The following is a 13,827-nucleotide window of genomic DNA, read 5'->3' as shown; positions in this document are numbered from 1 at the left end:
GGAGGGTAAGACTCTTGATCTTGGGGTTGTGAGTTGGAGCCCCATGCTGGCCGTAGAGATTGCTATTAATCAATCAATTAATTTATTTATTGAAATTCACACGGAGGGAAGTCTGGAACGAGAAATACCATCAGACTCCCTCAGGGAGGGATGGACCGTGTGCTGCATTGGTATGAAAGCTGGCATTGAGTCAGGATCGTTTCAGTAGCAAGGAAAAGAAAAACCTAAACTCAGGAGGGCTTCATAGGAATTTTGGAACCCGAAAAGGAAAATGTAGAATGAGTGTGGTCTTCAGTTCTGTGTGTGTGCACTAAGATGCATGTAACTATCGTTTTAACCATACCTAAGTGTGTAAGCCATGGCGTTAAACACACGAATCTGTGTGACCATCACCATTTTCCTCAAAGATGGTTATTATCCCCCCAAAAAGACTCTTCACTTATTAAGCAGTAATTCCCCCTCTCAATTTTTTAAAAATTTTTATTTTTATTTTTTTTAAGATTTTATTTATTTAGGGGCGCCTGGGTGGCTCAGTGGATTAAGCCGCTGCCTTCGGCTCAGGTCATGATCTCAGTGTCCTGGGATCGAGCCCCGCATCGGGCTCTCTGCTCAGCAGGGAGCCTGCTTCCCTCTCTGTCTCTGCCTGCCTCTCTGCCTACTTGTGATCTCTCTCTCTGTCAAATAAAATAAATAAAATCTTTAAAAAAAAAAAGATTTTATTTATTTATTCATCCGAGAGAGAGAGAAGAAGCAGAAGCAGAGGGGGAAGCAGACTCCCCACTAAGCAGGGAGCCCGGTGAGGAGCTCGATCCCAGGACCTAGGATCATGACCTGAGCCGAAGGCAGACTCTCAGCAGACTGAGCCACACAGACGCCCCTCAATTTTTTTAAAAAAGATTTTATTTATTTATTTGACAGAGAGAGAGAGAGATCACAAGTAGGCAGAGTGGGGGGAGTAAGCTCCCTGCTGAGCAGTCCGATATGGGGCTCCATCCTAGGACCCTGAGATCATGACCCGAGTCAAAGGCAGAGGCTTAATCTGTTGAGCCACCCAGGCCCCCCCCCTCAGATTTTTTTTAAAAGGTTTATTTAGGGACGCCTGGGTGGCTCAGTTGGTTGGACGACTGCCTTCGGCTCAGGTCATGATCCCGGAGTCCCGGGATCGAGTCCCACATCAGGCTCCCAGCTCCATGGGGAGTCTGCTTCGCTCTCTGACCTTCTCCTCGCTCATGCTCTCTCTCACTGTCTCTCTCTCAAATAAATAAATAAAATCTTAATAAATAAATAAATAAATAAAATAAAAGGTTTATTTATTTGAGGGGCTCCTGGGCAGCTCAGTGGGCTAAACGGCTGCCTTCGGCTCAGGTCATGATCCCAGTGTCCTAGAATCAAGCCCCACATCAGGCTCCTTGCTCAGCAGAGAGCCTGCTTCTCCCTTTTCCTCTGCCTGCTGCCCCTGCTGATTCTCTCTTTCTCTGTCAAATAAATAAATAAAATACTTTTTAAAAGATTTTATTTATTTGACAGAGAGAGAAAGATCATAGGTAGGCAGAGAGGCCGGCAGAGAGAAAGAGGAGAGCAGTTTCTCTGCCAAGCAGAGAGCCCGATGAGGGGCTTGATCCTAGGACCCTGAGATCATGACCTGAGCTGAAGGCAGAGGCTTGACCCACTGAACCACTCAGGCGCCCCATTAAATAAAATATTTTAAAAAATATTTTTAAAGATTTTATTTATTTATTTGATAGACAGAGATGACAAGCAGGCAGAGAGGCAGGCAGAGAGAGAGGGGGGAGCAGGTTCTCTGCCAAGCAGAGAGCCCAATGCGGGGCTCGATCCCAGAACCCTGAGATCATGACCTGAGCCAAAGGCAGAGGCTTTAACCCACTGAGCCACCCAGGTACCCCAAATAAAATATTTTTTAAGAAAGATTTATTTATTTGAGAGAGAGCACAAGAGCATGGGATGGGTGGGGCAGGGGGAGAGGGAGAGAACTCTCTGGCAGTCCCATCACCATGTTCCCCGGTGGATCCTGAGACCATGACCCGAGCCTAGATCAAAAGTGGGACGTTTAAGGGACTGAGCCACCCAGGCGCCACTCCCCCTTTCAATTTTTTTTTTTTTTTTTTTTTTTTTTTTTTGCTGGGTACAGTATACTTTATTGATGGTACATGACAAGGTAGGGCTCCCCAAGCCCCTTCCCTTCTTCAGGGGGTTTGTGATAGAAACAGTGGAGGTTGAGAGATTCTCAGTGTTTTAGGGGATAAGTTGCGGTAGGGATTCCCCAGCAGCTGAGGGCCTCTTTCTTCCTTTTGTTCTGGCTGGGGCTGGTGGTTCAGGGGGCTCTTATTCCTTGGAGGCCATGTGGACCATAAGGTCCACCACCCGGTTGCTGTAGCCAAATTCATTGTCATACCAGGAAATGAGCTTGACAAAGTGGTCATTGAGAGCAATGCCTGCCCCAGCATCGAAGGTAGAGGAGTGGGTGTCACTGTTGAAGTCACAGGAGACAACCTGGTCCTCAGTATACCCCAGGATGCCTTTAAGGGGGCCCTCTGATGCCTGCTTCACCACCTTCTTGATGTCATCATATTTGGCAGCTTTCTCCAGGTGGCAGGTCAGATCCAAAACAGATACGTTGGGGGTGGGGACACGGAAGGCCATGCCAGTGAGCTTCCCATTCAGCTCAGGGATGACCTTGCCTACTGCCTTGGCCGCACCAGTGGAAGCAGGGATGATGTTCTGGGCAGCCCCTCGGCCGTCACGCCACAGCTTCCCAGAGGGGCCGTCCACAGTCTTCTGGGTGGCAGTGATGGCATGGACGGTGGTCATGAGTCCCTCCACAATGCCGAAGTTGTCATGGATGACCTTGGCCAGAGGAGCCAAGCAGTTGGTGGTACAGGAGGCATTGCTGACAATCTTGAGGGAGTTGTCATACTTCTCATGGTTCACAGCCATCACGAACATGGGGGCATCAGCAGAAGGAGCAGAGATGATGACCCTCTTGGCCCCGCCCTTCAAGTGAGCCCCAGCCTTCTCCATGGTGGTGAAGACCCCAGTGGACTCCACAACATACTCAGCACCAGCATCGCCCCATTTGATGTTGGCAGGATCTCGCTCCTGGAAGATGGAGATGGACTTCCCATTGATGACAAGCTTCCCGTTCTTAGCCTTGACTGTGCCGTGGAATTTACCATGGGTAGAATCATACTGGAACATGTAGACCATGTAGTTGAGATCAATGAAAGGGTCATTGATGGCGACAATATCCACTTTACCAGAGTTAAAAGCAGCCCTGGTGACCAGGCGCCCAATACAGCCAAATCCATTCACTCTGACCTTCACCATCGTGTCTCGGGCACGCGGCTGGCACTGCACCTGAAGATGCGGCTGTCTGTCGAACGGGGAAGAGCAGAGAGCCCCCCTTTCAATTTTTTAAAAGGCCCAATGAACACGTGTTTCACCCCACTCACTATTACCGAATCTGTGGTCTCCATATTCACGTTTCCCTAACAATCTTAAAAGTATACTTGGTAGTTGGGTTTGTTCTAACAAGGAGCCCAAAATTCACCACAGGATGCTTTCCCGTGAACTTCTCGGGTCTCTGAAATCTGTAGCCATTCCTCAACTTGTGTACACCACTTGTTTCTTAAGAAACTAGGTCACTTTGCCCTGTACAAATTTTCACATCCTGGCTTTGGCTGACACCATCTCTGTGGTGCCATTCAAGATGTCTTTCCATTCCAGGAATACCCCGTAAAGTGAGAATTAGGGACACCTGGGTGGCTCTGCCATTTAATCGTGTGCCTTCAGCTCAGGTCATGATCCTGGGGACCTGGAATCGAGTTCCACATGGGGCTCCTTGCTCAGCCGGAAGCCTGCTTCTCCCTCTGCCTGCAGCTCCCCCTGCTTTGCTCTCTCTTTCTCTCTCTCTGATAAATAAATAAATAAATAAATAAAATCTTTAGAAAAGAAATAATAAAGTGGGAATTAGATCAGATTCGGACTCAGAGTGGCAAGAGGTACACACTGGGAGTGCTAGGTCTCTTCCTGGGCCATCATGTGGCAGTAAACTATGGCCAGGTCCTGATCTCTCTGTTGGAAAGTTTCCCGTCAACCTTTCACTTATTGGTCTTAGCGGGGTCTTCTGAAACCAAATCCAACCAGGTCTCTCCCCTGCTCAAAGACTCCCTGCCCCGCAGCAGGAACTCTCCCACACTTTTGGTGGGAAGATAAATTGGTATAGCAATAATGGAAAAAAGTGTGGAAGTTTCTCAAAAAAATTAAAAATAGAACTACCTTTTGACCCAGAAATCCTCTTTCTGGGTATGTATCCAAAGGAAACAAAATCAGTGTATCAAAGAGAGATCTGCACTCCCGTATTCACGGCAGCATTCTTCCCAGTAGCCAAAACAGAAACAACCCCTGTGGCTATCAACAGATAAATGGATAAGGAGAATGTGATACACACACACACACACACACACACACACACACACGTGTAAATGACAAAGTATTATTCTGCCATGAAAAAGAAGATCCCACCATTTCCAACAGCTTGGATGGACCTTGACAGCAACACGCTAAGTAAAGTAAGTCAGACAAGACAAATACTGTATGATCTCACTTAGGTTTGGAATCTAAAAAAAACCAAACTCGTGGAAACAGAGATGTAATATACAGCATAGAGCCTAAAGTTAACACTACTGTGGGGGCCCCTGGCTGGCTCAGTCGGTAGGGCATGTGACTCTTGATCATGGGGTCCTGAGTTTGAGCTTTAAGTCGGGGAGTAGAGTTTACTTAAAAAAAAAAAAAAAATACCATATTGCATATTTGAAATTTGCTAAGAGAGTTGGTCTTAGAAGTTCTCATCATGGGGCACCTGGCTGGCTCACTTGGAAGAACGTGCATCTCTTGATCTTGGGGTTATAATTTCGAGCCCCATGCTGGGTGCAGAGATTGCTTAAAAATATAAGTCTTTTTTTAAAAAGAACTTCTCGGGCCCCTAGATGGCTCAGTGGGTTAAAGCCTCTGTCTTCAGCTCAAGTCATGATCCCTGGGTCCTGGGGTCAGCCCCATATCACATCACATCTCACATCAGGCCCTCTGCTCAGCAGGGAGCCTGCTTCCTCCTCTCCCTCTTCCTGCTTCTCTACCTACATGTCAAATAAATAAATCTTTAAAAATAAATAAATAAATAAAATCTGTCAAATAAATAAAATCTTTTAAAAAATTAAAAATAAAAATAAAAAAGAACTTCTCACCACAAAATAAGAAAACTTCTGTATCTGTGTGGTGGCAGACGTTAACTGGGCTCATTGTGGTAATCATTTGGAAATAGATACAAATATCGTATCGCTATGCTGTGCACCCGAAACTAATGTTCTGTGTCTTCCTTGCTGGGCCAACGCCCTCCCTAACCTTACCCATTTCAGACACCCATCTCCTTGAAGTCCTTCACATGCCTGCCTCTGGACCTTCCTACTAGAGATTCCTTCTGCCTAGAATGCCCTTTCCCCCATGATTCACTTGCTAATTTGCTTCAGATCTTTTTTTTTTTTTTTTTTTTTTTTTAATTTATTCGGCAGAGAGAGAGAGGGAGGGCACAAGTAGGCAGAGAGGCAGGCAGAGGGAGAGGGAGAAGCAGGGGCTCCATCCCAGGACCTTGGGATCATGACCTGAGCAGATCGCAGACGCTTAATGACTGAACCACCCAGGCAGCCCTGATTTACTTCGAATCTTAATCACAGCCTCAGAGGGGTCTTCCCTGACCACCCCATTTATAATGGCAATCTCACCCTTTTGCTGTTCCCTCTCCTGCTTTGTTTCCCTGCACTGTGCATATTACGCCCTCATAAATGTTTTACCTGGTCTTGATGATCTCTCCCCCTTCCCTTTGGAATATGAGCTCCATGAGGCAGACGCTCACCTTGCCCACTGGGGAATCCCCAGCCCCCCTCACGGAAACATTTCTGTCCACCTGTCCCTCTCATTGTTCTAAATGCACTTGGAAGTCGATTGCAAGCACGTAGCAGGTGCTCAGCTAATTGTTCCTGAGTGGGCAAACACAGATTCCACTTGGCAAGGCACACAGCCACAAGGCTGCCGGAGGATGTGAGATGGGAGAGAAGCCTGGGGACAGGAAAGGGAGGCACAAGGGTACAGGGACAGCAGAGGGCCTGAGGGTAGCCGTTTGAGATTTTTATCTTGGAAGGTTTGGGGCAAAGGAGGGGAAAGGTCCCATCTGAGGTTGAGAAACATTTGTCTTGCTGGTGACAGGTTAGAGGGAGGGAGCGCCATGGTGGCTGGGAGACCAGGGAGGAGGACAGGCTGGGACAGTGTGAGGTCAGAGGGAGGAGAGATGGCTGTGAAGCTGGGTCCTCCACAGGGACTTAGTAACTAACTGCTGGAAGGGGGATGTCCAAGAGGACCTTGAGGACAGCTGAGGCTATCCCTGAAATGGGACAGCCATGAGACAGCTCAGGGAAGACCTTGAGAGCCAGGCTGAGGGGCTGGGAGCTCAGCCCCAGCACATGGGGAGTCATGGTTAAGCAGGAGAGGGACAAATGTGAGTTTCAGAAACATCCCTGTGGCCGAGTGGAGGCGTTGAGGCCAGGCCAGTAGCGTTGAGGGGAAGGATGGGGCTGGACAACAGGGGTAGGGAGGAGCATACCAGTAAACAAACAGAATGGCCCAGAGCACAGAAGCCCACGCTTGCAGAGATCCCCCACCACCACATGTAAACCAACACAGGGCACCAAATCTATCTGCAAGGACTAGGCCGCACAGTCCCACCAGAGGGAGACAGCCATGTGAGACACACAGATGAGGGACAGACAGACCAGGCGCAAAAACTCAAGGGTTCCTCGTCAGCTGTGTTACCCTGTTCGAAGAACTGCATGTTCCCTGACCTAAGACATCCTCCCTCTGGCCTACTGAATGGGTTCTATTCATATTCCCATCTTAGAGATGGGCAAACTGAGGCTCAGGGAGGCCAGTCACTTGCAAGATCACGCTGTTGGAGGTAGAGCTAGGCTTCCAACCCAGGTCTTGGGACACCCCTGTGAGTGTCCAAACCTTGGTGTCCTGTTTCTTTGCCCACGTGGGTCGTTTTTGTTATGAGGACCCACGTCTGCAGGCGTCTATCCGCCCCCCACCTCCGGGATGCCCACCCAGTTGGGTCCTCCCCTTTCTGGTTTCTGACTTTCTGCAGGAATGGCGCTCCTGATCCGGCTTGTCGAGTGGGTCCGTGGGCCAGAAGCGTGCCTCTGCATGCCTCCTGTGGTCCCAGCCTCTGTGCGTGGATGACATCTGAGTGTGTGTGTGTCCTCGTCAGAGGAGCTGGGAGTGTGAGGGGGAGTGCCTGGCTGGGGCTGGGCTGGGGGGTGGAGGCAGGGGAGGGGGCTGTCGCAAGGGCTGAGAGGGGAGTGGAGTTCTGGAGGAATGTTTACCAGACACGGAGAGAGCCCAGAGGGACAGCGCCCAGAGCTGGGAGAGAGAGCCGCACAGCCTCCCTGCCTCGCTGGCCCCAGGATTTGGGGTGCAGTCCTTAGAGCGCCTTCCCCCTCCTCAGCCTCCCTCCGGGGCCCCTTTAAGACAGGGCTGGTCCTCTCCTCCCAGAGTTAACCCCTCCAAGCCCAGGTGGCCCCCTGGGCTCCCGCTGGTGGGCGGAGGCAGAGGGGGAGCCAGGGGCGGGGAAAGCGTTGCCCGAAGTCTGAAGTCTGGGAGAGAGAGTAGGAGGCTGGGGAGCAAGGAAGGCGGCGGCCGCTGAGGAGAGCCGGTGCGGGGGCCCAGCCGTGGCAGGCGGGCAGTGCCAAGTCCAGGGAGCCTGGAGCTGGGGGGGAGGGCTGGGGACAGCCCGGCCCTGCCCCCTCCCCCGCAGGGTGCCCAGCAACTTCTGAGGAAAGTTTGGCATCGTTTGCGTGGTGCCCCGAGGATGGGCAGGGTCCTGCTGGCCTGGTGCTTGGCGCTGTGCTTCTGGGGATGCGTGGCCCCCAAGGGTGAGTGATGGGGCCCTGCTGGGGGTGGGGGTGGGGGGACGACCCGGGGCTGGGCTGAAGCAGGAAGGAGTGGAATGAGGGGTGGATGGCAGGTGTTGAGGGGAGTCTGGGCTGGCCCAAGGATTGTCTTTGGGACAACAGAGGGGGAGACAAGGAGACACCGAGTTAAATGAGTTAAATGGGGAGAGAGGAGAGAGGCCGGGGAGAGAAAGGGGCTCAGAGAGGAACAGGACTAGAAACAGAAACTGGGAGGGTCAGAGATGGAAAGAAGTGAACACAGAGCGAGACAGAGAGACGGAGAACCTGGGGGCTGGAGTGGGGCTGGACTTGACTCGCGGGGGGTGGGGGGCGCTTAGGGAGAGGGGCTGAGCTGGGGGCTGCCCCGGAAGGAATCTTCCAGAAAGGAGCACGAAGTTAGGCAGTGGGATGAGGAGGACTTCAGAGCTCTAGGGGGGAACGCTTGTCACTGTCACCCTTCCACACACTTGTCCTTACCCCATCACTGTCTGTCTGCTCCATTTCTGGGATGGGGGTCTCCGGCTCTGGCTGTAGATCGCCATCTCTGTGGAGCTTCATTTCTCTGTCCCAGTCTCTGGTTTCTGTCTTCCTACTTTCTAGGTGTCTCTATAATGTCTCTGTCTCTTTGTCTGTTTGCCTCTGTGTCTCTCCCCCAACTTTGTCCTCCTCTCAGGGGTGTCTCTCCCTCACTTATCATCCTCTGTGTCTCTCTGGTCTCTGTCCCTCAGCTGTCTCTGAGTCCTCAAGCTTGACTCTGTCTGGCTTCTCTCTGTCTCTCCTTCCCTGTTTCTCTTCTCTCTCTCTCCTCTCCCTCCCTCCTTTTTTCCTTCCGCACCGCACCATCTACCAGCACCCATCTACCACCAGCAGTCCACCACCAGCCGATCTGTCAAGTCTCTAGAGACCCTAAGGAAGGGCAACAGGGGCGGGAACAGGGCCCGGCCCTGCTGGGCAGTCGGGAGCGTGGGAGGCTGCCAGATCCCCGGCCTACTTCCCAACAGACCAAGGATGAGGCCCCTAGGAAGGACGGAGGCTGGACCCCAGTCCCCTGGGAAGGCTCCCATCCTCCCCCAAAGCCTCCACCCTCCACCCCCCCCCCTGAGGTCACTTTACAACTATGTGGGCCTAAGGGCCTGGCAGGCTGGGAGGAAATCAGGGGTTCCTAAGCTAACTCTTTCCCCATCTCCCCACAGGAGCACAGGCTGAGACAGACCCTTTTGTGGGGAGTCCAAGGAACGTCACAGGTGCCCGGGGACTCATGGGGACCCTTCGGTGCGAACTCCAGGTTCAGGGGGAGCCCCCTGAAGTGACCTGGCTTCGGGATGGACAGGTGCTAGAGCTGGCAGACAGTACCCAGACCCAGGTGCCCCTGGGTGAAGATGGGCAGGATGACTGGAAAGTGGTCAGCCAACTCAGGTGCCCAGCCTCCCCCTGACCAGCCGCATCCCTCCTGATCCCTGTCCCCACCCCACTCCTCAGCCCCCAACCTCCATCACATGATGGGTAAAAAATTATGGGCAGGAGCCCCACCTGGGCTGGAACCCCAGTGTGGCCACTCGCTAGCTGTGTGGCTTGGAGAATGTGATGTAACCCCGGGTTTCACTTTCCTCTTCTGTAAAACGAGTTAATAATAGTACTCACTCCTTAGCTCTGACGAGTTTCTAGTCCTGACCCCCTTCCTGCAGTTCTGATGACCCCTACCCAGAGTCCAGCACTGACCCCGAACCTTTCTGTCTTTCCTCTTGTTCTGTTAGAATCTCCTCCCTGCAGCTCTCAGACGCGGGGTGGTACCAGTGTGCGGTGGTCCTGGGAGGAAAAACCTTCGTGTCCCAGCCTGGCTACGTTGGGCTGGAGGGTGAGCCCTGGGCACAGAGGTCGTGGGCGGACAGGAAATCTGAGTGGTCAGAGGGTGCTGGAAAATTTAGGGGATATGCAGCCTGGGTGTGTCAAAGATATTTAGGGGGTCGGGAAGCTGGGGAGTCTGGGAATTACTGGGGGCAGGCCTGGGGGGGATTTTATGTCCTGGGGGAGAAGATATCTTGGCTTGGTTGTGACATGTCCTAGGGGCAGACATGGTTGGGGTAGGACATTCTGGGGATCGGGTAAGGAGTCAGAGGTACAATTTAAGCCTCTCCCCCGCCCCTCAGGGTCTCACTTTTCTCACTGAGACTCAGATGTCCCAGGGGTCAGATGCTGGTGGGGAAGTACCCAGGGGTACTGGGATCTTGTGTTCTGGGGGTAAAGGCCTGACAGGTTGGACATCTGAAGGACGTTCGGATGTCCTGAGGAATCAGATACAGAGGTCAAAGAATTTGCAGTGAGTCAGACACCTGGGGAGCTCAGAGGGACCTTGGCAACTACCATGCCCCCCACCCCAGGCCTGCCTTACTTCCTGGAGGAGCCTGAGGACAGGACTGTGGCCGCCAACACCCCCTTCAATCTGAGCTGCCGGGCACAGGGGCCCCCAGAGCCTGTGGACCTTCTCTGGCTCCAGGATGCGGTCCCCCTGACTCTGGCCATGAGCCATGGCCCCCAGCAAACGCTTAGAGTTCCAGGTAAGTCTGGGGAGTAGCCAGCTCTGCCTAGAGGGCCAGACAGGATGGGAGCAGGGAGCAAAGGAGTCTTTTGTGCTCCTGTGTGAGTGCCTGACCCTCTGTCCTTCATTGTCTCTTTCTGTCTCTGTCTCTGTTTTCTCTCTTTGTCTGAGTCTCACTGTCTCAGCATCTCTATCCATATCTACCCCTCGTCTCTCTCCCTCTGCTTTCTCTGTCCCTTTTTGTCTCTCTGTCCTCTGTTTCTCTGTCTCTTTCTGCTTCTCTGTGTGTGTCTGTCTCCCTGTCCCTCTGTCTCTCTTTATTCCCCCCAGCTTGTCTGAATAGAATTCTTTGTCCCGGGTTTCCTCTGAGCTGTCCCATGGCCCAAATGTGTGTGTGGGCCTGATGTCCCTTTGTCAGCCCCTGACCCCAAGCCTGGCACCGGAAGCACCAGGCTGTTTTCTCCTCCACCTCCTCCACCTGCCCACCTCTGTATCAGAAGAGCTGAAAGCGGAGAAAGAGGAGAAAGTGGGAGAAGGAAGGACAGTTCCAGGGAGAGAGAGAGATCAAGAGACATGGGAAGGGACAGACCACAGAGGTAGCTTAAGATGCAGAGTGACAGGACAGGGAGGTCTGAGTGACAGCAGAAAATCTCCTAGCTTCAGAGTGACCATCCATTTCCGCACCACAGAGATGGGGCAGGACCTAGCTTGGGATCACAGCGCGGTCAGAGGTAGTGTGAGGGTCCCTGCACTTAGCCGTTTCTCCCTCACCGAGGAAGGAGAGTTGGAGGAACACAGCCGGGTGAGGATCAGTCTGAGGGAGGCAGCTGGACCCTGGAGCTTCCGGCACCCCAACCTGCTGCCTCTGTCTGCTGGGATGGGGCGGGGTGGGGGGCTCCTGCCTGAGGGTCTCTTGGGCTAGAGGGAGGTGTCCACATTCTCAACATTCCGGGGACTCTGAGTGTGCAAGGAAGAGGTGGTGAGCATGCCAGCCCCCAGAGGGGTGACTCAGGCCCGTGGCTCTGGGGTCTGAGTCAGCCTGGCAGGACCCTGGAGATAGGAAAGGAGAGGGGGATGGGCCACCCATGCCATCCCAGGAAGGAGAAATGGGGCAGCCCCCCCACCCACAGACATGAGAGGGCCCGTGTGTGTATCAGTGTGTGGTAAAGCTGTAGGGGGAGGGTGTCTGTGGGTGTGTGTCTCAGTGTGTGTGTGAGGTCCTGTCTGTATGTATCCGTGTCCCTCTAGATCTGTGTCTCAGTGTGTATGAGGCCGTGTTGTGTGTGTGTGTGTGTATGTGTCTAAGAATACCTGTGTCAGCCTGGCCTCTGTCCTCCTTTGCACTTGCGTGTTCACAGCTGTGACTCGCTGTGTGAAGGTGGCGTGTGTATGTGTGTGTTTTGGGGGAGAGATGGCAGAATGAGGGGAGGGAGTGTTTTGTGGCTATTTTGCATCTAGCTCCCTGTAGAAAAGTGACATTGTCACGTCACAGGTGTGCATCTGTGGGTGTGAGTGTGTCGTGGTGTGGACACCTGTTTCCTTGTGGAGACAGAATGTTGTCAGTGGACAGTTTAGTCTTCCTTGGTGTGTTTTCACTCACTGTGGCTGTCCACGCATTTGTCTGTGTCCACACATGTCTCTGGGGTTCCCTTGCATAGGTCCTGAGGGGGGTGTGTTGGTTTGTGACTCTGACATGGACCCCGATCTGTGTGTGTGTGGGTGGGTTGGTGGGTGAGAGAGAGAGAGAGAGAGAGAGATCTACAGCAGGCGGTAACAACTCCCTTCTTCTTCTGTCCGGTCTCCCTATGTATCAGCCCCAGCCCTGATTGTCTCTTGGTAGATAAACTTGCCAGCCTGTGTGTGTATGTATGTCTGTGTCACCTCTAGGCACATGGCAACTATGTGTCTGCCTCACTGTTTATGCAAGTGAGTTTCTGTATAGTCTGCCTCTCGGTAAATGTGTCCAAAGCGACCTGAGTGTCCAGCTGTGTTTGAAGGACTGGCTTTGTTTGCTTGCAAGCAAGTCAGCATTAACCTTATTCATGTCCTGGTGCGTATCTGTTGGACCACTCCAACCTCAAGGTCTGTGTGTGATTCCCTGTGTGTATTTCCACAGGCAGGTGTGTGTGTTTGTCAGTTTTGGGGGGGGGGCAGGATATTGCTTTGCTAGGTGTTGACTGTGTGTTTATGTTTGTGATATATGTGTTTGTGTATGTGCGCCAACGTCAGACCCTGTGTAGATACGTGCAAGTCACTGGCTGGATACTGGTGTCGCTGCGTGTTTGCAACCCCATCAGCTCCTAATGCAGCTTAGCCAGTGCCCGGTTTTCTGTTTCTGTGCCAGTAACGGCCCCTGTGTGTTAAGTGTGATTCATTGTGTGAGTGTGAGGGTGGGGGGAGGTGCCGTGTCAAGGAATTTTGTCCGTTTATGTGTGTCTGTCCCTCGATCTGACTCAGGGCGTGCCCTCTCTCCTTCCATCTCTCTGATTCCCTCGGAAAAAGCGCGGGCGTGGGAGGAGGAGGAGCGGGAGGGGAGAGGGAGAGGGACTGTGCATCTGGGAAGCACATCTGGAGTGGGCCGGCTCCAGTGGCGGAGGGAGAGCCCGCTGGAGGGGAAGGGTCCCAGGGCCCTCCATTCCTGCTCTCCTCGTCCTCAAGGTGCCCTCTGAAGCCGAGGAAGGGGGGATCCTGCGCCGCGCGCCCCCCAGCCGCCACCGGAAGTGCCGGAGCGGGAGGGGGCACCCCGGTGACTCACGCGGGGGCAGGAATGCTGCGGTCGGAACAGGACCCGGCTCCAGAACTCCCTCGCGCCCCGAGGCTCTTTGGACCGGCAGCACCAGCCCCTGCGCGGTGACCCTGGCGGGCCCCCACGTGCCAGGTGGCTGGACCGGACCCAGGCTCCCCGCCCCCTCCGGCAGCCGACCGGGGGCTGTCCTGCCCCTCCCCCGCCGGCGGGGGCTGCGGCCGGGCTGGGCACCTGACCTTGGCTGCGGGCTGCTGCCTGGACAGCAGCGCTGGGGAGCTTCCCTGCCCACCCCCTTCCGGCCTCGGCCGACTTTCCCTCATTCCGCTCCCTCTGCCGACTGAGAAAAGGAAACTTTGTGTCTGCGGGTTGATGGTGGTGGTGGTGGGAACCGGAGAGAGCGCGCGCGCTCACACACACATACACTTTCACACGCAGACCGAGCAGGAGGCACACACAAGCCTGCAACATCCATAGGCAAACGCAGTCTACCCGCAGACACCCAGAAACACAAGGTACATATTGGAGCGCCT

The 13,827-nt window shown here is 53.5% G+C and overlaps 2 protein-coding genes across 4 annotated transcripts in view; one reads left to right on the top strand and one right to left on the bottom strand.

Moving 5' to 3' along the window:
* Positions 1-2,313: 2,313 nt before the first annotated feature.
* Positions 2,314-8,572, bottom strand: LOC132005741 (glyceraldehyde-3-phosphate dehydrogenase-like). The gene is made up of 2 exons (XM_059383254.1): positions 8,493-8,572; positions 2,314-3,391 (listed from the first exon to the last, which is right to left on the bottom strand). Exons 1-2 carry the CDS (start codon positions 8,555-8,557, stop codon positions 2,344-2,346), a joined length of 1,113 nt encoding a protein of 370 aa, XP_059239237.1. The 5' UTR covers positions 8,558-8,572; the 3' UTR covers positions 2,314-2,343.
* Positions 7,458-13,827, top strand: part of AXL (AXL receptor tyrosine kinase) — a 27,746-nt gene continuing 21,376 nt past the window's right edge. The window contains exons 1-4 of one of the 3 annotated variants that reach the window (XM_059383252.1): positions 7,458-7,997; positions 9,209-9,431; positions 9,770-9,870; positions 10,394-10,570. In XM_059383252.1, coding sequence (XP_059239235.1) covers positions 7,934-7,997; positions 9,209-9,431; positions 9,770-9,870; positions 10,394-10,570 — 565 coding nt within the window. In that variant the 5' untranslated portion in view covers positions 7,458-7,933. The remainder of the gene's footprint in view (positions 7,998-9,208; positions 9,432-9,769; positions 9,871-10,393; positions 10,571-13,827) is intronic. The other 2 variants (XM_059383251.1, XM_059383253.1) reach the window with 2 other exon arrangements.

This window comes from Mustela nigripes, chromosome 17 (assembly GCF_022355385.1).
Source record: "Mustela nigripes isolate SB6536 chromosome 17, MUSNIG.SB6536, whole genome shotgun sequence".
NCBI lineage: Eukaryota > Metazoa > Chordata > Mammalia > Carnivora > Mustelidae > Mustela > Mustela nigripes.
Note: the sequence above shows the minus strand (reverse complement) of the source record. Positions and strands in the feature narration are given on the sequence as shown.

Coding starts and splice junctions, on each gene's coding strand:
- LOC132005741 (XM_059383254.1), bottom strand. CDS start 8,557: ATGGCGATCTACAGCCAGAGCCGGAGACCCCCATCCCAGAAATGGAGC. Junction 3,392..8,492: donor AGCAGACAGACAGTGATGGG/GTAAGGACAAGT, acceptor CCCGTTCGACAG/ACAGCCGCATCTTCAGGTGC.